Below are 25,533 nucleotides of genomic sequence, written 5' to 3'. Positions count from 1 at the left end.
TTAGAGGGTCAAATAAAGGTGGAACAGATGTGTTTTTAGTCGTTTCTTGAAGATGGTTAAGGACTCAGCTGCTCGCATTGATTTGGGCAGGTCATTCCACCAGGAGGGAACAGTTAATGAAAAAGTCTGTGAATGTGATTTTGTGCCTCTTTGGGATGGCACAATAATGCGTCATTCACTTGCAGAACGCAAGCTTCTAGAGGGCACATAACTCTGAAGTAATGCATTTAGGTAAAGGGGTGCAGAGCCAGTGGTGATTTTGTAGGCAAACATTAATGCCATGAATTTTATGCGAGCAGCTACTGGTAGCCAGTGCAAATTGATGGGCAGAGGTGTGACGTGAGTTCTTTTCGGCTCATTAAAGATTAATCTTGCAGTGGCATTTTGGATTAATTGTAGAGGTTTGATAGAAGTGGCTGGAAGACCTGCCAAGAGAGCATTGCAATAGTCCAGCCTGGATAGAACAAGAGCTTGAACTAGGAGTTGTGTTGCATGTTCTGAAAGAAAGGGCCTGATCTTCCTAATGTTGTATAAAGCAAATCTGCAGGACCGGGCAGTTTTAGCAATGTGGTCTGAGAAATTCAGCTTATCATCAATCACAACTCCAAGGTTTCTAGCTGTTTTTGAAGGAGTTATGGTTAATGTGCCTAACTGGATGGTGAAATTTTGATAAAGTGATTTGTTTGTTGAAACCACAAGCAGTTCTGTCTTAGCCAGGTTGAGTTGAAGGTGATGGTCCGTCATCCAACAAGAAATGTCTGTTAGACATGCTGAGATGCGAGCAGCTATCGTCGGATCATCAGGATGGAATGAGAGGTAGAGTTGAGTGTCAATAGCATAGCAGTGATATGAAAAGCCATGTTTCTGAATGACAGAACCTAGTGATGCCATGTAGACAGAGAAGAGAAGTGGTCCAAGTACTGAGCCCTGAGGCACCCCAGTAGCTAGATGTTGTGACTTGGACACCTCACCTCTCCAAGATACCTTGAAGGACCTATCTGGGAGGTAAGACTCAAACCACTGTCGTGCGGTTCCTGAGATGCCATTTTCCAATAGGGTTGACAGGAGAATCTGGTGGTTCACCGTATCAAAAGCAGCGGACAGATCCAGCAAGATAAGTATAGAAGATTTGGAAGCCGCTCTTGCCAGTCATTAAACATCACCTTCAATGGTATATGAGAAGACTGAATGCTTTCAACTCATTTCCTATTGAACTGTCACCAACTGAATTGCAATGGTCATTAAGCTACAAACGCGATCATAATGCACTATGTTGCCATCTAACATGTATTTTGAGGTGCAGCTTGTCATATTAACGGAGCATTTCACTAGTTGGCAGTAAACTGTTATCTTACCTGTTTGTAGATTAGTGTTGGATGTTTCGACAAGGAAAGTAGGAATGGAAGTATGGATATTTTATTTGTACACATTATACTTTTTTCGCTTATTTCAGTTAATGTCATAAAACTAGCGAGTAAGCCATGTAGCAGAGAAACAAACAAAGCGATTCAATTGAGTGAGTAATTTTCGCTGGAACTTTTCTGACTCATTTCAAACTCAAACTCTATTCAAACTCAAACTCCATTCACTAGCAAAAACCATATCAAAAGAATTTTTTGAATTTAGACATCGCTTAGCAATAATTGTAAACTCAGAATCAGTTAAACCATTACATCGCAAAATGATTCACTGTTTCGAAGTGCTCCAGTCAGATCGTGTATAGCAAGTCATTTGATTCAGATTGGGACTTCGAAGAGCGTATCACAAATCATTTGATTTAGATCAGAACTTCGGAGCGGGTTAGAGAATCGTCTGATTAATATAGGAACAGAGCTGGTTCGCGAATCATTTTACAAAGTACAAGATTCATGATACGCGCTCAGAAGTCCCGATCTGAAATGATGGTTCGCAAATCATTATTCAAATCGGGACTTAAAGCGCGGATCATGAATAGTATGATTTAGATCGGAACATCAGAGCGGCTTCATGAATCGTTATTCAGATCGGGACTTTGGAGCGTATATCGTGAACCATTTGATTCAGATCGGGACTTTGGAGCGTGTATCGTGAATCATTTGATTTAGATCAGAGCTTCGAGCGGGTTCATGAATTAATGAATTAATGAATTAAAAAATAAATAAACTTTATATAAAAATATATTTATATACAAATTTATATAAATATCCCACATTTCTATAGGCTAACTGTTATAACCTTTCATCGAATTGACCATAAATGCTTATTATTAAAACTTTGATAAAGTTGGCCGTTCAACTTTAGTCTCTTGAAACAGAACAAAATTAAGCCCTCTGGCTGGTCCTTGTTATTCAATTACATGAATACCAGTCTAATTCTAATTCAGTGAACAGTCTACATCAGTTAGTCTTAAAAATGCCAATGGGAGCATTCAGAGTGAATCACACCACTTGTTCATGTAAATGAATGTGAACTGTATTTAATCAGATCTCTCATTTTCTGCTTTCGATACCTTTTTATGTTGTGGTTATTCCTTGTGTGCGTGACCTACAACAAAAAGTGCATGGGATGAACAAAGTGAACATGCTTTTGTTTCTGTTATTCTGTGTATGTTTGGACCTCCGGTTGCATTTGTTTGTTTGCATGCATAGATTGAAGCCTCCTCTGCTTGCCCCACTCAAAATAATTGAAATGTGAAGGTCACATGTAAAGGCTTGTCATCAAAATCTAGTGTCTGATGTGCAAATGAAGCAAACCGCATGCAGCCCTGAAGTGCAAATGGCCTCTGAATGATGTCGGATCCATTATAATCTACATAAAAAAACTTATGCTGTTGTTCACACTGGCAGCGTCTCTGATTAACGATGACATTATGCATGGTAGCCTATCTGCTGGGTCTATACAAATTAAGAGTTTGATTAAGGGTTATAAAGTAATTAATTCTACATAAATGGCAAGAAAAAACATCATCAAACTACAAATCAGTGTGAGACAAAGTCAAACTCAAACTCTTTAACTCGTGTGTATTTATACCAAAACATATAGTATATACATATAAAATAAAAAAAAATACTAAAAATATAAATGTATTTATTTAGTAGTAGTAGTATTGAACTTTGAATTGCTCTATATGTTTAACAACTAATAAGAATTGCTTTAATAGCGAGATTCTTTATTGGTTCATCTGTGGAGAGATGGGGTATAAAATGTCACAACATCCAAAAGACTTTTAACTGTGTCAGCTTCTACTTCTACTTTTTGCACAATTGAAAATCCATCTAAATTTGGTGATTCATAAAATGAAGATCTGTGCATTTCTCTGCAAAGATACAAAAGAGCAATTCAGCTTTATTAGAATTGCTTAAAATGTTGTAGTTCCTACACAACTCTCTCAACATTACAGACCTTGGTGAAGAAACCACAAAAGAGACTTTTTAAACTAGTACTCTGCTAACAGGATAGGACTTTTAGGGCTAATGTGAAAAATGCAGGTGTTTTTCATCTTATTACAGGGACGGCTAAAGTGAATGCTGTTGCCTTGAATTAATCATCACAGTATCTGCTCAAACTGCTATGAAACTCCACTGAACTCGGAATACATTAGAGGTACTTTAGTTTAAAGTCTACAGATCATACCAAACCAAACCAAACCAAACCAAACCAAAGTCATAAATGGATAGGCTACACTGCAGCATATGAATTGAGTGCACTATACCCATCATTCCACTGGGTAGAGCTGTTCCTTTCACATCCACAATCTGAAATCTTTTACATGATTTTGAGTTTTTCATAACCACAACCACCTCTTAAACAGAAGTTTATGTTCACCAAGACTGCAATTATTTGATGAAAAATTACAACAAATACAGTACTACTGTGACATTATTACAATTTAAAATGACTTGAATATTTGAATATATTTTAAAATGTAGCTAATTTATCACTGAAAAAGCTGAATTTTTAGCAGCCATTTCTCCAGTCTTTAGTCTCACTTTTAATCAATTGAATGCATCCTAGCTGAATACAAATCTTACTAACCCCAACTGACCCCAATCTTTTGAATGGTATAGTGTATTTCAGTTTCTTGCAAAATATGAACGCCCACCAAATTTACCTGCTTGCATTTGAATTGCCCAAAAAGAGACAGATCTTGCACTACATGTTTAAAAGAGAAAACTATACAAATAATAAAATGTTAATTGATAAATGGATACAAATCCAATTAAATGTTTAAAATGTAACAAAAATCATATTAATATAGATTCCAATTTAAAGAGAAGGAAATATTGAATAATATATTGTGATTCGTAATACTTTTTGAATAGAGGCAAAAAATGATTAGTACTTATGTGAAAGTAAAAGGCTTATTCGGACAGAAAACCCCCTTAATCACATTTCCCAGCATATAAGAGGTCTTGACACATTGAAAAATAGAACTCGGTGTTCTCTATCACATGACCACACAAAGAAGTTGTCCAGAGTTCTCACTTCTTCTCCTTTTTTTGAAAATACAAGCATGAAAATAAGCATACTAAGTAGTGCATTCTGAAAAGCCTCATTATAATTATTTTCTTTAATATGTGTTTGAGGGTGGAATTGGCACTGTACTAATTCACCATTTAAAACCAGTAGGCACACACTTTATTCATTATCTGTCTATTATCTTATCCACAGACGAGGGCAAACAGCGGGAGGGTGAAAACATGATACAAGAGAGAAAGAGACTGACTCATTAAATATTTATAATCCTGCGGTCCCATCCTTTCAGTTGTGCTAAGCACTGTCAAATACACACCATTCACCATTCTGGGAGCAATAGCCCTAGCTCTTTTCAAAAGACCAATTGTATTTTACCTCTCAATGGCTCACTCAGGAACAGGAAAAGCTACCAGCGGTGGCAAACATAAAGAAATCAAGGACACAGCAGAACTTTATGACTGAAGATATGGTTTATCTTTTTGAACTTTCTCACCCTACTGTTTTCCCCTGAACATGTTCTTAAACATGCATGTGCCTGACTGACCTCTGTTATGCAACACAGAGTTGCAGACTGTGTTCTGTCCTGCTGAGGCACCTCATTATGCAACCAGTTCTGCTGAAAGGCGGGCCACTAGAAAAATCAGTAGTCTACATTCTCCTGATTTTACAGTAAAGGTTTGTCTGACCTTGCCAGCCTTTTTGATTGCACTCACATATACTATTAAACATTAATTAAAAATAATGCTTGGCTTTTTACTTTGAGTGCACTAACTTAATCTGTTTTGTTTATTTATTGGTTCATCAGCCATAATATAGCCTACACTCTAAAAAATGCTGGGTTAAGTACAACCCAGCTACAACCAGCAATTGGGTTGTTTTGACCCAGCGGTTGGGTTACTACCCAAGAGGTTGGGTTAAACATTTAACCCAAACGCTGGGTCAAAACAACCCAATTGCTGGGTTTGTCCCTATTTTACCCAGCACTGGGTTGTATTTAACCCAGCATTTTTTAGAGTGTACTGTTAAGAAGTCCTCTGACCCTGTTCAGACAGCTAAAAGTATCAAAGCTTTCAAATTTAATAGTCATACACACAATTGTACAGCAGTGAATTTATTTTTCTGCAAGTATGCTCTCAATATAAAAATAGCCTACTACACCAGTAGCCTATCGCTCTTCATTAACAAACAGTGCCGTTAAAATCTCCGATATAGATTATTTATTTATTTTAAAGAATTGTTATTTGTGTTCAGTTAAAAAGGTAACAATCAAAATGTCTGTTTAATAATTGATTTAATATGAATTACTATATTACACTAATAATTATATTTGACTGCATCGTCTTCATATCATCTTGCGCAGATGAACCATAGACTGTATAATGAACTCCATCCAAGAAGTCCCGCCCATCGAACGTCAATCACTTCTTCCACCAATCATATGTGTCCAGAAAACGCAGAGAGGCGGAGTCGAGTTGTTCAATTCGAGCCCTCCCACTGATCTATAATAGTGGCCCGACCTCATTTTATTTCCTACAACACAGTGGCCTTCTCAACGCTATTTTAACCTTTAAATCTTTTTTTCAACCAGCACATAGATTCGCATAATTGAGAGACGTAAAAATTTTAAGCTTAACACGTCGTTACATTTCTTTTAAGAAATGATTCTCAGCTAACAGTGTGGCATTACCGGGCTTGCAGAGATCCGCGTAACCATGGGCACGTCAGCGCGCGATTAACGTTTCCCGGTACCGCCGTACTAAAGGATGGATATTTGTCTTTAAACTCAGGTAATTGTCACTTTATCGTGTTTTTAATCGCTATATCGGCGGGACTCGACACTGAATGTACGCTATACGTTTCGTTTTACGCTACACATATACACATTTTCGCTCCGCAAATAGTGGCTGCGTCTCAAAACCTAGTGGAGTCCCTTTCTAGGTAACGTTAGCGTTTTTAGAACGTAACAGTGTTTTCTAGGTAGATAGCTTGCTATGTTTTGAGAAACACCCTTGGATACCGGGTGTTGTTGTCACTGATAGTAACCGGCTGTAGCCGGTTCAGACCGTGTTGTTTTCGCTTCTTCCGCTAAAACAGTGTGAGTGTCATGAAACGTGGTGAAAGCTACTCTCTTTAAGATCGCGTTTATATTCAAGGATCTGACATACCATTATTTCCCTCTCTAATATTGCGTCCAGCAGTAGTAAACATATTTCTGTTTATGTTTAGGGCGTATAATTGAAATACATTTATAATGTAAAGGATTCTTAAAGAACAAGAAGGGGCTTTAAAAGTGCACAGCAGGTATCAGACCACTGGGCAAATCCAGATCAGCTGGTGCCTCCCGAATGAGTTTGCGCGAGAGAACGTAATCTTTAAGTTTTAAGTCAGTTTGAACAATCCGGATAAGCGCAAGTAAGTAACATTTTGATTAGCCGTCGTACCTACAATGACTGTGCACTGTGTAAACAATGAGTGCCGTATACGCGCGAGAGATCGCTTCCGGCGCTTGCGTAAACTACACCAGAGCGCGTACACACCTCACGCACCGGATGCCTGCGCGCGCTCAAAGACAGTTGGACATAGTGGTGTATTAGAGGTAAAAAAATTATATAAATACTGTTCGGTTTCTGGCACAAACCGATCGTTTCATGTCTTAGGACATCAATGTGTCGTCACGAGCCGTAGGGTTTAATTTGGATTTGTCTGTGCATGTTTTTTTTACTCTCATAGATTTTGTTACCATTGCCATCCATTATAAGACTGATAGACTGCAACGGTTAAAGTTAAAAATCATCATATGTGTTCTACTGAAGAAACAAAGTCACCTACATCTTGGATGCCCTGGGGGTAAGCAGATATACATCAAATTTTCATTTTTGGGTGAACTATCCCTTTAACGTGGCTTAGATTTGTTTTGCACCGGGCATCAGATGTGTTTCTTTCTCTCTGTGTTTTAGGTCTCTTCATTCTCTTCTCCTTCTGCCTGAGTGTCAGTCATGGACAGCACTAAAGTCACTCTGACAGTGAGAGGGACCACAGCACTGGGTAAGAGGAATAATTCAATAGAAGTAGCCTATAACACAGTGTACAACTTTCACTAATAAGTCATTAACAATTATTACATTATCAATCAGAAGTTCAACTGTGAAGTATATTTGCATAACTATTGACAGAAGGTTTTCTTTTAGACACTTACTAATTGTGTCATTTAAAAAGTTTTTATTAATAAAAACAATCAAGACAATCTAATTAAACTAATGTAAATGTGACATTTTGGAGTTGTTTGAGTGTTTTCTGATGCTATGACTGACCTAGTCATCACATCCCTTCTATAGTACATGCTATAGCCTATAGATTTAATATTTTTTTTAGATAATTTAGTTTAAAGAAGTTGCAACATTGAACTAAGAACATCCCGTTGAACTTGAGTAAAAAAGTACAATTTCAGATTTGTAAGTCACTCGCTTTGCATGCTGTTTTAAACTAGGTCAACCTGTTTTGCGGTGTTTTATGGTTCTAGCTATTTAGGTACATTGTTTGATGTGATTTGAAGCATTATAATCTAATAATATGATAATGGTGTTAATTGAAGTTATTATATATACATTACATTTACATTTGATTAATTTAGCAGACGCTTTTATCCCAAGAGGAGTAGTTTTTTTAAAATAAAGTGTTATTATTAAGCATTTATAAAATGTTAACATTTAAAATGTAATATTTGAGAAAATACCATTCTTTAGTTAGTATGTGTTAAGTTAATATTAACTTCATGGCAGATCAGTAATCTTTTGTGCATAACGTAAGTACATTATCAATAAATACTGCCTTCATTTTTGTGGACATTTATTGAAGTAATTAGACATTTAATAATTTATTCAGAAAATATAGTACAATGGAAAATAAGTCATTAACAATTATTACATTATCAATCAGAAGTTCAACTGTGAAGTATATTTGCATAACTATTGACAGAAGGTTTTCTTTTAGACACTTACTAATTGTGTCATTTAAAAAGTTTTTATTAATAAAAACAATCAAGACAATCTAATTAAACTAATGTAAATGTGACATTTTGGAGTTGTTTGAGTGTTTTCTGATGCTATGACTGACCTAGTCATCACATCCCTTCTATAGTACATGCTATAGCCTATAGATTTAATATTTTTTTTTAGATAATTTAGTTTAAAGAAGTTGCAACATTGAACTAAGAACATCCCGTTGAACTTGAGTAAAAAAGTACAATTTCAGATTTGTAAGTCACTCGCTTTGCATGCTGTTTTAAACTAGGTCAGCCTGTTTTACGGTGTTTTATGGTTCTAGCTATTTAGGTACATTGTTTGATGTGATTTAAAGCATTATAATGTAATAATATGATAATGGTGTTAATTGAAGTTATTATATATACATTACATTTACATTTGATTAATTTAGCAGATGCTTTTATCCCAAGAGGAGTAGTTTTTAAAAAAATAAAGTATTATTATTAAGCATTTATAAAATGTTAACGTTTAAAATGTAATATTTGAGAAAATAACATTCTTTAGTTAGTATGTGTTAAGTTAATATTAACTTCATGGCAGATCAGTAATCTTTTGTGCATAACGTAAGTACATTATCAATAAATACTGCCTTCATTTTTGTGGACATTTATTGAAGTAATTAGACATTTAATAATTTATTCAGAAAATATAGTACAATGGACATTTTTTTGAAAAGTTGAAGTTAACTTTAGAATCATTACCATACATTAAATTGAAAAATTCTATATAATTGTTATTATTACTATGGCTATTGTTGTTAATTTAAGTATATATGTATATTTTGGTTGTTATTAAATTGTTAAATTATTGTAAACAATGTTTTGAAATTACATTGTAATCATAACATTGTTGATTTTGGCATATATGTGGCAGTAAAAGTAAATACAAACATTTTAAAATGTGCTAATGTTATTAATAAAGAAATGCATTACAAAATCTCACCATTAAAAGTGTATTTTTGCTATAATCGTAATATAGAAATGAATAATACAAGAAATGTTTTGGTAATAATAAGCATTATCAAGTTATTTTAACCATGCATAATTGCATCACAAATATAACCTGTATCTATATTTATTGTCTGGCAAATGTTGACGTGATAAATATGATAGTGTTGAAAAGAATGTCTTCTTTTTGCACTGTATCACCTGGAGTCACATTCCTTTGCTTACCACAAAGGAGAGAATTAATAAACTATATTTTGTTTCTATATCAGGCGAGGTGATCGCAGTGGTTGGCAGTTGTGAATCCCTGGGCTGCTGGTGTCATCAAAAAGCCGTGACCCTGCAGCCAGCAGAGGAGGATGGGTACATGTGCAATGCCATCTTATGTTTACCTTCCAGCGCAAGCACAGTTACCCTTGACCCACATATTTATCTTCTGTGTCTCGTCTCACCCCAGCACCTTGTGGAGAGCAACCGTTGAGGTTCCTAGAGGGGGTGAAACCAAATATCGCTACTTCAAGGGATTCATTTTGGAATCCAAGGTGAGATTTTCTTTTCCTAGTAAACAAACAAGATAGAAGTGATTCCTGGAAGGTTCACAATTAACCTTTAAAGCCCCAATGGTGAACTGATTACCCAACACAGAAAAAGCGCAAGGTCTCGAGACATGTTTTTTTAAAGGTGACATATCATGAAAATCTGACTTTTCCAGGTTTTAAGTGCTATAATCAGGTCCCCGGTGCATCTACCAAACAAGGAAACGTGAAAAAGATTAACCCAGTAACTTTGTTTTGTTAAGCATTTTTCTGCAAGCATCTGCAAAAATTAGCGCGTCTGATTTCGCTCCCCTAGTGACATGGCAAAGGGATCTCATTATAATATTACCGCCTCTTAATCTGTAAGTTTCCACGCACGGCGCCATCATTATGATGTCCGTGCAGAGGCTATTCCGTTTTATTGATCTATGGCGCATTCATTTTGATTCTTTACACGTGTAATGATGTCCAGTGACTTGTTTGCATTATTTATGCATTATTTTATTTATTTGTAAGACTTTTTTATGACTAAATTTGGTAATGGGAGAGTAAAAATATTTTTAAAACGTACACCGTTCAAACTAGGCTGCTTATGTTGAAGTGTTTGGGATGTGGCTTTTAATGATGAGACCTTTTTTGTAATCAGGCTCTCAAAAAGTATATAACAATTTGGATATAGATTTATCGGCCAACATATTGGTTATCGGCTTTCAAAAATAAAAAATAATCGGTTATCGGTATCGGCCAAAATTTTCATATCGGTGCATCCCTAAGTAAAAGTAAATACAAACATTTTAAAATGTGCTAATGTTATTAATAAAGAAATGTATTACAAAATCTCACCATTAAAAGTGTATTTTTGCTATAGTCGTAATATAGAAATGAATAATACAAGAAATGTTTTGGTAATAATAAGCATTATCAAGTTATTTTAACCATGCATGGCATATCAGAAGTTTAAACTCATATTGTTTAAAACGCATGATTTCAGCGCGATAAACATGATAATCAGAACCAAAACAGATGTTTTTTAGCAGGTATGAGCTGTAATGGCGCAGCACTATTCTGGAAGATGGGGCGGGGAGCAGCAGCTCATCTGCATTTAAAGAGACAGGAACGAAAAGCAGCCTGTTTCTGCTTCCACTCAAAATAGGCATTTTCAAAATGATATAATAAAGGATCTGTAGGGTATTTTGAGATGAAATTTCACAGACACATTCTGGGGACACCAGATACTTATATTACATATTGTAAAAAGGGGCATAATATGTCTCCTTTAAAAGTTGAACTTATTGAACTTGAGCGTGGCGTTTTTAGAACGCTGTGTCATGCGCAAGACACGTGATCACAACTGGTCAAACACGTCTGTCTAGCACATGTTTACATAGAAAAAAGAATGCAAGTAATAAAATGTAATAGATTTTTTAAGAGTTGAAGTTGTTGATATCCTTCTGTGTGCGTGTGTGGGGTTTCCAGGTCATTCTCCTCACAGCTGTTAATCTCTTTTAGCTGAACTCCACTCAGTTCTGGGTACTTTTTTTTTCTTTCCCTGGAGAATGACATTTCTGGAACAGGTTTCCTGCAAACCGCCTAACATGTTGTCCTTTATGCATAATATTTACATGTCAGTTGTTATCTCCCAGCCAGAAATATTCTTTTAGAATTTAGAACGGAAATATTTTCAACAATAATTAAGAATTTAGAAACAATTATTCATAGTTAGGGAAGTATTAGCGGAAAAGTAAGCTCATTTGAGGTGGTAAGTACAAGGATTTCCAAAGCTTTTTTTTTTTACGTATATAAATAACCTGGAGATCTCTAGTTAAACACTGTGAAAAATGCCAATGTGTTTCTTCTGACTAATCAATCAGTCCACTTTTCAGATGTCAACCAACTGGCTGGCTGGCAGAAAGTGGTGACTATATTTCATATTCTTTTTTCAGGAGTGAGACTTTGGTTTGAATGGCCAAAGTGGGCTTTGTTTTTCCAAAATCTGTCCATAATCTTAACCCCCATTTGAAATTACAGAATGCAGGTGGGCCATGTCAAGTCATAGTCAGTAGATGGGAGACCCATCAGCTGCCACGCTCATTGAGTCCCTCAGGTATCTGATCCTAGAATAGTCCACACGTTTTGAGTGTCTAATGCAACCCGTAGACTCCTTCCTTCATTCTTATTACATTCAGATCAGTTTGTCCCCTTTAACTCTAAGCGTGAATTATCAATACATGCTGAATTCAGCTTTTTTAAAGACTACATGAAACATTCACAACACATTTCACGTTTGAAATATGACATATTTCCAAATGAATGGAACTATTGGAAAGTAATGTGATGTAGGACTTAATTTAATCTCTCAGAACGTTACTAGACTTTAGAGTGGCCATGATTGTTGTTGGTTAATATTATTTTCCCCTACCCACATTATTTTCTTATTTTCATCAGTGTATCATGCACAATAAGACATGCATAAATCATTGATACATGTTCTAAAGAAAATAATAAAAATGTGATTTCATATGATTTTAGTGTTATTTGTCATGGACAGATGTAATGGCAATAAAAGCCGCTTAAGGGAATCTAATGGAACGTAATTATTAGAAACCATAACATTTAGTGGGCTATTACTCCTCATAGATAAACAGAGCGAAGCAAGTTTCACTGGCGCATTTTTGGGTTTACAAGCAACCCTTTTTTTTTGGCTTTGCCTTCCTCTAATTTAGCCACTTAAAATGTTTGGGTTTAATTCTTTAAAGAAAGTATTTTTTATTTTTTAATGTGTTCATTTTTAATAGTTGACTTTTACATTAGAAGCTACATTAAAAATATCTATTTTAAAACACATATGCATTTAACGCTTCTTTATTTACATGCACAACACACTTTTTATTTCTTTGAAAGAAGTTTTTAAAATAATTTCTTTAATTATCTTGAGTTTATTTTTACATTAAAAACAACATTAAAATGTATTTTAAAGCATGCATGCATTTAACGCTTCTGTATTTACATACACAACACAATTAACACGCATGCATTTAACAAACTATGCAAAACAATTTATTACATAACACAATACATCTATACTATTGTTTTTTGGTTTTTTTTATCATTGATACATGTTCTAAAGAAAATAATAAAAATGTGATTTCATATGATTTTAGTGTTATTTGTCATGGACAGATGTAATGGCAATAAAAGCCGCTTAAGGGAATCTAATGGAACGTAATTATTAGAAACCATAACATTTAGTGGGCTATTACTCCTCATAGATAAACAGAGCGAAGCAAGTTTCACTGGCGCATTTTTGGGTTTACAAGCAACCCTTTTTTTTTGGCTTTGCCTTCCTCTAATTTATGTATTTTCCTCTTTTAAATGTATTTTAAAGCATGCATGCATTTAACGCTTCTGTATTTACATACACAACACAATTAACACGCATGCATTTAACAAACTATGCAAAACAATTTATTACATAACACAATACATCTATACTATTGTTTTTTGTTTTTTTTTACTTGGCAGGATCCATAGTTTTAATCATGTAACTGTTTGCTCCAGATGCAACGTGTTATGTTCTTTAAAAGTTTGTCAGCATTTCTTTGTGTTGCCACAAAACAGTTTGCTTGCGTGGTAACACTTGCTGGATTATGCATTTAGATTATTGTTATTTAATTTTTGCCAACCAAGTATTAATCTATTATGATTATCTTTAGTGTTACTCTTAAATTCTAACATGCCTATTTCTTGCTTGTATGATATAAGGCTACAAACGTGTAGAGCTCCATCCAGTACGGAGCAAACTGAACACTTTCAATTTTTATCTGTATATTTTGATTGTTTAAGAAACAAACCAGAAAATGAATGTGTCATGGTGGTGGTGTCTATTTACTCTGTACTGGTGACTCTTAACTTTTGTAGATGTGTAGCAGGAGCAGTTGACCTTCCATATTAAATTTTGTTATGTCTTGCAGAACCTGAGCTTGTGATTGACGATGGACATTTTGGAGTCCATAGTAAGTTTGATCATTTAAACTACATAAACGTTTTAATGCAAAACAAAACAACATCATGCTATCTTTCTTACTTACCATGCAAATAAAAGTCGTTTGATCTGCAGATGGCATTGAGTGTGTGGACTCTGGCTGGTTGACGTGCCAGACAGAAATTCGTCTCAGGCTTCATTACTCTGTGAAAACTCCGGTATCTATTACTAAGAAAAAATTTAAGAAGTCACGCTTCAGGTAATATCCTTCAGTACAGAATACATATTTAACTCTTAGAAAGCTTATCTCAAGGTCAGTCAGTCACAAGGTCCTTAGAAGTATGTTCTAAGAAAAAAAATACTAGTCAAATTGATCTGTTAATTAGTGGGATGCAAAATAATGCAATTTTTTTTTCAAGTCAAGCACTATACATTATTATAGACCAAGTACTAAATATTTATTTGTCTTTTCAAATTCTTATTATACCTTTTTGATGCCTGATTTCACTCAAAGAATATGCTAAAATATAATTCATATATTTTAGATTGAAGCTGATGCTGGAAGGTATCGAGGAGGAAGAAGAGGAAAGTCCTTCATCATGGCATAAGATGACCACTACGCTGGAGTTCAGTATGATCAATGACAGCGGATATAAGTCTCGTCATTCCCAGCCAGAATGTGGATACGCCCTTGAGCCCTCCCAGTGGACCGAATACAGTATTCACACCATGGACCCCGACAACCTAGAGCTCACCTTTGAGTTCTTTGAGGTAATCTTTGGTATTGTTTAATAGGAAGATTTTATCCACAATTACATCACGAAGCATTTTGATGGAGTTTTTAAATTAATTTACATTCATTTTACACGAATCCTTTTGGTGACTTATGATTGTTATGTTATGTCTTTGTTGTTTAGGAGGACCTGAGTGAGACCGTGGTTCAGGGTGATGTCCATCCAGGTCACGTGGGCACCGCAATCCTCTTGTCATCCACTTTTGCGGAGAGTGGCAAAGATCAGGGTGTGGTCACGCTACCCATCATGAGCCGGAATGCCAGACAGACTATTGGAAAAGTTAGAGGTATAATCAGTACCACAATGCACTGTTGTTCAAAGTCTAAACATCTAATTTATTTTACACCATAAAATTAATGCACATTCCTGCTGCCCATGATAGTATCTGTTCTTTTACTGCATGCACACAACATTTGCCCCTGTAAACACGTCACAGACTATGTAAATAGAGGGTAAAGTCACTCATGTTGGAAAGATCCACTCCCTGCTTGCATTGTAGCTAAGTAGCTAGATACTGTGGTTATGATGCCATTAATTTACTGATGTGCTGATTTCATTAAATTTAAGCATTAAGTGTTGGCTTAAACATTAAATAAAATAAATGCTTTTATTCTTTATGGGATTTCAGTGGATTACTTGGTGACGCGTCCTATCCAAGGCTTTCAGTGTGACATGAGCCAGTCTTTCACCAAATACTGGAAGAAAAGGAGCGCTCTGGTTGTTGGACACAGAGGAGCAGGAAGCACACATGCTCCCAAGTGAGTAGCAACAGTGTGGAGATATATATGTGTGTGTGTGTGTGTGTGTGTGTGTGTTTGCGTGTATACAAGTCAAGACATCTGCAAATATGATTAAAAGATGTATATGAGACAAAACTACAGAATGTCACATTTTATTATTAGCTGTTTCAACACATACATGTTTTACCAAATAAAAAGGACAGCACTTTTAGAGTTCATCCCACTATTTGATGTGAGCATAAGTATTGGGACAGTTAAACTTAAAGGGTTAGTTCACCCAAAAATGAAAATTAGCCCATAAATTACTCACCCTCAAGTCATCCTAGGTGTATATGACTTTCTTCTTTCAGACGAATCCAGTCGGAGTTATATTAAAAATTGTCTTTGATCTTTCAAGCTGTTTAATGCCACTCAGCGGGTGTTGCATGCATCAGTCCAAAAGAAGTTAAATAAAAAGCGCCCATCTATTAAAAAAAAGTCTCACACGGCTCCGGGGGGGTGAACAAAGGCCTCCTGTAGCATATAGATGCGTTTTTGTAAGAAAAATATCCATATTCAAAACGTAATAATCACTTTAATGTAGCTTGCGCCAACAGTTGTACACGGAAGCAGCTCCGGGTGGGTGACGTATGAGGTCAGCTTTGCACATGCACCGCTCAGAAGTGACGAACGCGGAAGCGCAGCGGAGAGATCAAAACAAAACAACGGTCACTTATTAGAAGTACAAAACAAGGATTTGTAAAGAAGAATGTCGGAGAATTTCAATATAAGCCAAGAGGAGACTGGTTTTCCTTTGCTAAAGTAAGGATACTTTGCTTCCTTTGCTCCTGTTAACAAACGTTCATTTTCACGAGACTCACCGGCGCATGCGCAACGCTGAACTCATACGTCATCTGCCCGGAACTGCTTTCGTGTACAACTGTTGGCACAAGCTACATTAAAGTGATTATTGCGTTTTGAATATGGATATTTTTCTTACAAAAACCCATCGATTTGCTACAGAAGCCCTTTGTTCACCCCCCAGAGCCGTATGAGACACTTTTGTTATGGATGGGTGCTTTTTATTGAACTTCTTTTGGACTTATGCACTGCAACACCCGCTGAGTGGCATTAAACAGCTTGAAAGATCAAAGACAATTTTTAATATAACTCCGAATGGATTCGCCTGAAAGAAGAAAGTCATATACACCTAGGATGACTTGAGGGTGAGTAATTTATGGGCTAATTTTCAGTTTTGGGTGAACTAACCCTTTAAGGCAGATGTAAAAGATTAAAAGCTATTATTTAGTTGCAGATCCATTGTGTGCAATCCGAGCAGTGAGTCTGCGACCCATAGACATCACCAGACTCTAGGTCTCATCCTTTGAAATGCTTTCCCCAGCCTTTAATGCAGCCAATTCCAGCTGTTGCTTGTTTTGGGGAGTTTCTGCATTTAGTCTCCTCTTTAGCTGGTGAAATTCACGTTCAATCGGATTTAAATCTGGAGATTGATTTGGGCAATCTGAGACTTTCCATTTCTTTGCCCTGATCAGCTCCTTGACTGAACTGGCAGAGTGTTTTGGGTCATTGTCCTGATGCAATATAAAGAGCTTTCTGTTGAGTCATGTGCCATTTTCTTGAATATTGAACTGATAACTGATACGACACATTCCCTGCTTTTAATAACTGAACAATTAATGCAACAAGACACAACTGATGACTTAGAAAGACCTGTGAGGCAACTGTTCCAATACTTATGCACACATCAGATAGAGGGATGGAACTCTACAAGTGCTGATCTTCTTAGCTGGTAAAACATCTATGTGTTAAATCACCCAATAATAAAATGTGACATTCTGTAGTTTTGCCTCATATACATCATTTAATCATATTTACAGATTTCTTGACTCCACAGCAAACAGAGCTATTTTTTTTACTGTCCCAATACTTATGGAGGGCACTGTATATGTTGTTTTCCCAGACATTTTTTAATCAGTAAATTAAATAAATGAATAATAAATATAAGACTAATATTACGAACTGAATATAAGACCAAAACTTCTGTTAGTTTTACTTTACAGGTGACACGTTTTTACAATTTAACAATTTTTTTACTATTATTTTTATTATATTATTATAATGATTATTATATATTATTAATGGTCCTACAAATAATTTTTTTAATTACAGTTTCACATTAGTAAAATCCCTTCAGATCCCCTGACATTTTGGACTGAAATTGTTAAATAAAAAAATATTGACCTCGGCCCGTTTTTTTTTTTTTTTTTTTCTCTTTCAAACATCTAAGGTGGCCCTTTTTTTTTTTTTTTTTTTTTTTTTGGCAACAGATGTTGCCTTTCAAACATCTAAGGTGTGTATTGACTTTTGAATTTTTGCACAGCCTGTGTAACAGGCTCTGTAAAAAATATAAAGCAGGAAAACATAATAAACACACCTTAGTTTATGATAACACAAGCACACTTCAGCGTTGCTGCATGAACAAAGTTTGAGAGAGAAGTGCATGTTTAACAGAAATAAATTTGTTGCTGATGAAAATACGATTCTCTTATTTCAGGCATCATAAGATCAGGGAAAACACAATTGCCTCATTTCTAAGTGCGGCCAACCATGTGAGTGTAAATAAAGAATGCAACTCAACCAAAATGCATTAAGTTTTGTTATATAAAATATAAGGTTAAAGCGTATCTTGTTTTTTCCACAGGGAGCTGCTTATGTAGAGTTTGATGTTCATCTCTCTAAAGATTTAGTTCCAATCGTATACCATGATCTCACCTGCTGTATTTCTACTAAAAAGGTAACAATCACATTTGGCTCCCATTACTTACTGAAAAGTCACTGTTTGCACAACTCACTTTAGTGTCCTTCAGTATAGTAAACACTGATCGAAACTGCGAAACAAAATGGAAAAAAGATAATCTCTTCGCTTGTGCTTTACATTTCTTGTGTCCTTTTATAGAAAAATGACAAGAAATCAATGGTATTGTTCGAAGTTCCTGTCAAAGATCTTACATTTGATCAACTTCAGCTTTTAAAAGTAAGGCTTATTTCAGATTCTTTTGCTGTGATTGATCAATGAAATGCAATTATCTCCATGCTGATATTGATGAGTGTGAATGTGTTTGGTTTTCACAGCTGGCCCACACAACTGCCATGGAAGTTCATGACCACAAAGGTAGAATTTGGATTGATTTATGTCACGAAAGTACAATACAAATGCAGATCATTATATAACTACTTGTCAAACTAGTTGGTGGCTTTAAAGACCGATTAATGTGCAGTGTTTTGTCTGTTATCCACAGTCAGGTTCCTGAAGTAAAAATCTAATTCAAGATCTCCATAATGACTTTTTTTAGTGTAATTCAGTGTTGTGATCGATCTCAGATCTGGTTGTTTTTGTTTAGGGCTTAGAATCCAAGCCTCTGTTTAGCTGTATTGAGCTGAATAAACAGTTAACTGTTAAATAGAGAAAGATAATTGTTTTTGTGGGTTTGCTTTGTCTAGACTTGCAGGAGGAAGAGGAGTATATAGATGAGCACCAGCCTTTCCCTTCCCTTTCACAGGTATGACAGCTTTATCTCTTCACACACTCACTCACACACACACACACACACACACACACACACACACACACAGGTTTGTTTTTATAGTTTATGGGGACTCTCCATAGGCGTAATGGTTTTTATACTGTTCAAACCGTATTTTCTATTGCCCTACACCAACCCTACCCACACACACACACACACACACACATATATATAAACACATATTATCTCACATATGTGTGTCACACATATATATATATGTATATCATGCATATTATTAAGATAAAATAAAAAATAAATATATATATTTTTTTTATCTTTTTAGTAGTTTAAGCAACTTTTTCACCTTTTTTATTGACCAAACATTTAAGAAAATTGTGGTAAATGTTTGCTTATATTGCCAACCTGTACTGCTTGGTTAACCTCTTTTCTCATTTGATATTATGTTTCAGATATTCCAGGCTGTTCCAGATCACGTGGGATTCAACATTGAACTAAAGTGCATTTGTCAGTTCAAGGTTTGTGTTGCCTCAAGCTGGTTTGATCTCAGTGTTACTGGAGAGAAAAAAACCCTCATGTATCTGTTTCTTCAAACAGGATGGGTCCTGGGATGCAAAACTCTCCACCTACTTCAACATGAATCAGTTCTTGGACATCATCCTCACATGTGTGCTGCAGAACGCTGGCAATAGGAGAATAGTCTTCTCATGTTTTGATCCTGATGTCTGCACAATGTAAGAGGTCTTGTTCATGTGCATATTCTAATAATGCACAGATATTTTAAGGTCATATATATTTGTACTATGGCAGGCAATTTAAGCACAGTATAAACCAACCACATGTTTCTTTAAAATGTATTTGCACAATAAGACCAGGGACATTTATTAAAGAACTAGTTCACATAAAAATTAAAATTGGCTAAAAAAATTTACTCACCCTTAGACTGTCCAAAATAGAGGTCGACCGATATGGGTTTTTCTCTGGCCGATGCCGATGCCGATATTTAGAAATCAGGGCAGCCGATATATGATGCTGATTTGTTTGGCCGATTTTCTTTTTCTTTTTTCCCCTTCATCAGTGTACAAGATAGTAATAGTAGTAGTAGCTTAATTCATAGTAATAATACATGGCTCAAAACTTAAGCACCTTCTCAAAACAGTTCTGAAGCATGCTTTTTGTTTGTTTGCTGACAGACACGTGTTTCCCACAGACTTGTAAATGCAAATTGATTCTCTGCCAGCAGGAGGCGCTGTTGGAGCGGGAGATATAGCGGTTTCCCCGGTAACGGCTGTAATCAAATCAGCGCTGCGCTCACAAATGCTACTTTATCAGGCATTGCTGGAAAGAGAAATAAAAATGACATCAAAGCTTTTCTGAAGACGGTCGGTTCTTTTCAAAGATACATTCATATAAAAACACCTGCGCTGCATTTTAATTTTGAAACGTGGAGTGCTCAGTTTATTCAAGGAAGTATAAGACTTTTGGAAAATCTATTTGTGGCGGTCAGTTTTGATATTTTGACGAGCCGCCAACAAATAACTCAATTTATGGGAAACACTGGACACTTCTATAAGTCAAATGGTGGCTGACTAAATACTTTTTTTCCCCACTGTATACAGTATATACACATACACACACACACACACACACACATATATATAAACACATATTATCTCACATATGTGTGTCACACATATATATATATATATATGTATATCATGCATATTATTAAGATAAAATAAAAAATAAATGTATATATAGCCATCTAGGTGATAACAAAAATAAAACAAAAATAGTGTGAGTTCTCTGCCCGGCGTTCCACAACAACGTTTAGCTGCCCGCAGATGCGCCTGCCTATAAATCAGCCTAATTTGCAGCACAATCGGTCGATCTCTAGTCCAAAATGTAGATGAGTTTGTTTCTCCATCAAAACAGATTTGGAGAAATGAAGCATTACATCACTTGCCCACCAATGGATCCTCTGCAGTCAATAGGTGCCGTCAGAATGAGAGTCCAAACAGTTGATAAAATCATCATGATAATCCTCAGGTAATCCACACCACTCCAGTCTGTCAGTTAACGTCTTGTGAATAAACAAATGTAATCAACAAATCCATCATTAAGGTGTTTTTAACTTAAATGTTGCCTCTGGCTAAAATATGAGTTCTCTATCCATTATTTTGCTTTCTCAAGTGAAAAAGTTGTTTTGTCTGAATCCGGAGAGAAATATGCACAGGTCAAGCACTGTTTACAAGCGGTAAACAAATATGTTTGTGGATTTTGATGTGAGAGGACAATAGAGGATGCACTTTTTCACTGGTGTAAGCAGTATTATGGATTTTGGACTTATATTTTGCCAGAAGCAACAGTTTAAAATGCCTTAATGATGGATTTGCTTCTTACAAACATGCAGCTTTTCACTTCACAAGGTGGTAATTGATGTACTGTAGTGATGTGGATTATTTGTGGATTATTGTGATTAGTTTTTATCAGATGTTTGGACTCTCGTTCTGACGGCACCCATTCACTGCAGAGGATCCCATTGGTGAGCAAGTGATGTAATGCTTCATCTCTCCAAAACCATTCTGATGAAGAAACAAACTCATCTACATGAGAGAGAGGGATTCTCCGGGACGGCGTTCCACAACAACGCTTAGCTGCCCGCAGATGCGCCTGCCTATAAATCAGCCTAATTTGCAGCACAATCGGTCGATCTCTAGTCCAAAATGTAGATGAGTTTGTTTCTCCATCAAAACAGATTTGGAGAAATGAAGCATTACATCACTTGCCCACCAATGGATCCTCTGCAGTCAATAGGTGCCGTCAGAATGAGAGTCCAAACAGTTGATAAAAGCATCATGATAATCCTCAGGTAATCCACACCATTCCAGTCTGTCAGTTAACGTCTTGTGAATAAACAAATGTAATCAACAAATCCATCATTAAGGTGTTTTTAACTTAAATGTTGCCTCTGGCTAAAATAGTTCTCTATCCATTATTTTGCTTTCTCAAGTGAAAAAGTTGTTTTGTCTGAATCCGGAGAGAAATATGCACAGGTCAAGCACCGTTTACAAGCGGTAAACAAATATGTTTGTGGATTTTGATGTGAGAGGACAATAGAGGATGGACTTTTTCACTGGTGTAAGCAGTATTATGGATTTTGGACTTATATTTTGCCAGAAGCAACAGTTTAAAATGCCTTAATGATGGATTTGCTTCTTACAAACATGCAGCTTTTCACTTCACAAGGCGGTAATTGATGTACTGTAGTGATGTGGATTATTTGTGGATTATTGTGATTAGTTTTTATCAGATGTTTGGACTCTCGTTCTGACGGCACCCATTCACTGCAGAGGATCCCATTGGTGAGCAAGTGATGTAATGCTTCATCTCTCCAAAACCATTCTGATGAAGAAACAAACTCATCTACATCTTGGTCTGAAGGTGAGTAAATTTATAGCAGATTTTCATTTTTGGGTGAACTATTCCTTGAAAGAATAAATAGTCAACCTTGATGTTGTGGTTAAGTTGAAATAAATTATGTTGTCTTCTTTAGGGTGAGGCAAAAACAGAACAAATACCCCATCCTGTTTCTGACCCAAGGAGTGACAGACCTCTACCCTGAACTCATGGACATCCGCTGCCAGAGCACTAAGATCGCCATGAGCTTTGCTCAGAGTGAGAACATACTGGTAAGAGAACGGTGGTGTGACAGCACAGCTATCTAATCTAATTGGCTTCTGTGAGATTTGTTTACCTGCAAGAGGAATGTGGCTGTATTGTTTTCCATGTCAGAATTCATGACAAAGATGAAATAAAGACTTTTCAATGCGCTCACAGGGAATCAGCGCTCACACTGATGAGCTCTTGCGAAACATGGCGTTCATCAGAGAGGCTCAGTCTAAAGGGCTGGTGGTCTTCTGCTGGGGCGACTACAACAATGACCACGACAACAGGATGAAGTTGAGGGAACACGGCATTGATGGCCTTATATATGACAGGTGGGCTCTAATTTGTCTTGCTGTACTAGGGAACATTCGGTTCCTCACTTGCTAATCCAACAGCAGTCTTTATAGGGCTGAGAATATTGATTGAACGTTTACTTGCATTACCTATTAACATCAAATAGTTAAACATTTCACACGTGAAAAGCAAATCAGCTAGTGATAAAGGTACAGTAGCAATAACATTCTGTTTAATTCTAAGAGTCAGAAAAGGGGTAGAAATTGGTCAATTGTGTTTTTGGCGTGAGAAACAAAAACTATAAGAACTCAGGGAAAATAAATAAATGCTACAAACGTGTAGAATGTGGTGACGTTGTTGAAAGTATTCATAAAGTAGAATCATAATGCATTAGCCCACAGCAGGTGATGTTATCACCTTAATTTGACTGCCATGTTGACTCTTTCAATATAGATTCCATGACAGCCTTTGCATTCATGTCCGTGTAAATCACGTGTGGTTAATGGCTGTTCCCTGATGGTCCGGGCATATCAACACAGGTCTGATTGAAGCTGTGTTTCATTCTGGGTAAAGGTTAAACTAATCAATGATGTTCTGTGTTTATGCTTGCACTTTTCAATTCGTTACAATCAGACTGAACCTCTGTCCGCTGTGTAAATATCATCATTGTGTATGTACAATATGTGTTAAAAATGTAGCTGTAAAATGTATCCAGTAAAAGCAGCTCTGAGGTCCATCAAACACTGACATATGTTTACATAGCAATGCAGTGTTTGCAGATTTTTTTCTTGCACTTTCTGACAGTTCAGCTAATATTTGTTCTGTATTTTTGTTCCTTCTCCACTGCAGTAAAACCCTCAAGACCTGCTTAGAGAAACTGTGTTCCTGTTTATTGAAATTTAATGGAATAATTTACCCAAAAATCATGTTTTATCTCTGCTCATTCCAAACCTGTATGTTTTTTCTTTTTAGTTTCGTTAGTTTGTCATTTATTTAGTGTTAGTTATTTTCCTTGCAATTTGGAAAAGTTGTTCATTATTTTTCGTATTAGTAAACACACACGATACTTAAATATATACAATAATAACCTTTTACTACCAAAACCAACCAACCAAACAGTCTGCAAAAGATTTCAAGTTTAACCTTTAATTAGTTTGATGTGACTCTATTTCCTTGGTAACCAAATATTTATATGCATTATCGACTCTTTCCACATCTCTCCTTAAACTTTTAATCCCTTTTTCCTTTTTTAAATGTTCCTCACACCATGTTGTGGTAATTTGCCTCTTTTCTCAGAATACATGAATGCTTGGTGCCAAAGCCCAATGCTTCAACTTCCTCTGACGCCCGTAATGTCTTCTGTTTCCCGGTTGTTTGTATTTTTTATTGCCATTTGGCTGCTGCCGACTGATCATTCCTACCGACTAGCACCACAAGAGCCACAGTGTTTTACTGCAATGATGTGAGGCAGTAAAACTGTGGAGTTTTGTTTTTGACTAGCTTTTATTTAAATTATTCAGCACTGGGTTAAGGTTCAGCTGCCTGTTACATCATTCTGAGATTTCGAGACTTCCTCTTTATGTGGGTGACCTGGTTTCCCTCCCACAACCCGTATTACACAAATTACACAAATGCAGATGTGCATTTGTTTTATTTCAACTGTGAATGTTTCAGTACTAGCCACGTTAACAGTGCATGAATCCCCTCCGTGGACCTCAATGACTTAATCATTGAAGTATAAATGAATGGATGGATGGATTAATGGCTTCTGCTCTCAAACCAGCATGACTGAGGATCTTCATGAAGGCATGGCAGAAAAATCCCCTCCCCTTCACCCCAGATGGCTACTTTTACGTTAATGAAACTTCCTTCTAGCTTTTTCCTTGTTAGATGACACTCCTTTTTCTTTCCCTCAGCTAAAATAATGTTTTGTATCCACAGAATCTGCGATGACAAGCTCGAGCAGCCAAACATCTTCAATATGGAGGAACAGGGTGGAACTCTAAAGGAGGTCATTCAAACGTGTGCCTGCTCCACCTACAGCATTCCCTGCTCCTCCATTCCGTGTGCAGGAAAAGCCCAGGAGGCCAACGGGGAGTCCGATTCCGGCCTCAGTTCCTCTTGAGACCCACACAGCCAGTCCACCTTCACTCTATGTCTGTAATCTTCCCACAATGCACCAGAACTAACGCACAAATACACTAAGTCATTAAGCCAAACTTAAGCCTGAGATGTTTTTGAGTGCAATCACATGTAAAGAATGATATTGGGGACAATTACACAACGCTAACTTCCACAAAGGCAATGTATTTGCTTGGTTTAGACAATTTGCTGTATATTTGGATGCAAAAAATGGTGTATACAATGTGTAATATTTTTGGGAACGCTCTTCAAGTATTTATCAATTTCTTTATCTGCGGAAGGAGTATTGAACATGCACACCCAATGTAGTATTTTAATTTCTTGAACAACAAAAATGCAGGATTATTATACCACGCAAATATAACTGAATAATTACAATTATTTAAAATAGC

The 25,533-nt window shown here is 36.2% G+C and overlaps 1 protein-coding gene across 7 annotated transcripts; it reads left to right on the top strand.

Annotated features, from left to right (window-relative positions):
* Positions 1-5,952: 5,952 nt before the first annotated feature.
* On the top strand, positions 5,953-25,166 carry gpcpd1 (glycerophosphocholine phosphodiesterase 1). 7 transcript variants are annotated; one of them, XR_001610063.1, is made up of 21 exons: positions 5,953-6,242; positions 7,413-7,500; positions 9,715-9,805; positions 9,900-9,984; positions 12,007-12,082; positions 13,950-13,991; positions 14,096-14,219; positions 14,506-14,731; positions 14,878-15,040; positions 15,383-15,512; positions 18,049-18,103; positions 18,196-18,288; positions 18,451-18,528; positions 18,627-18,666; positions 18,996-19,054; positions 19,489-19,554; positions 19,634-19,770; positions 22,593-22,728; positions 22,877-23,037; positions 23,453-23,566; positions 24,941-25,018. XR_001610063.1 is itself a non-coding variant. In XM_016282879.1 (21 exons), exons 2-20 carry the CDS (start codon positions 7,452-7,454, stop codon positions 23,514-23,516), a joined length of 1,875 nt encoding a protein of 624 aa, XP_016138365.1. In that variant the 5' UTR covers positions 5,953-6,242; positions 7,413-7,451; the 3' UTR covers positions 23,517-23,538; positions 24,941-24,965. The 7 variants fall into 7 exon arrangements, 5 of the variants coding, with proteins under 5 accessions (XP_016138365.1, XP_016138361.1, XP_016138364.1 ...); XR_001610064.1 differs by lacking the exon at positions 24,941-25,018 and adding an exon at positions 23,849-24,102; XM_016282879.1 differs by having other exon boundaries at positions 23,453-23,538; positions 24,941-24,965.
* Positions 25,167-25,533: the final 367 nt, after the last annotated feature.

This window comes from Sinocyclocheilus grahami, unplaced genomic scaffold (assembly GCF_001515645.1).
Source record: "Sinocyclocheilus grahami isolate Dianchi unplaced genomic scaffold, SAMN03320097.WGS_v1.1 scaffold168.1, whole genome shotgun sequence".
NCBI classification, from domain to species: domain Eukaryota; kingdom Metazoa; phylum Chordata; class Actinopteri; order Cypriniformes; family Cyprinidae; genus Sinocyclocheilus; species Sinocyclocheilus grahami.
Note: the sequence above shows the minus strand (reverse complement) of the source record. Positions and strands in the feature narration are given on the sequence as shown.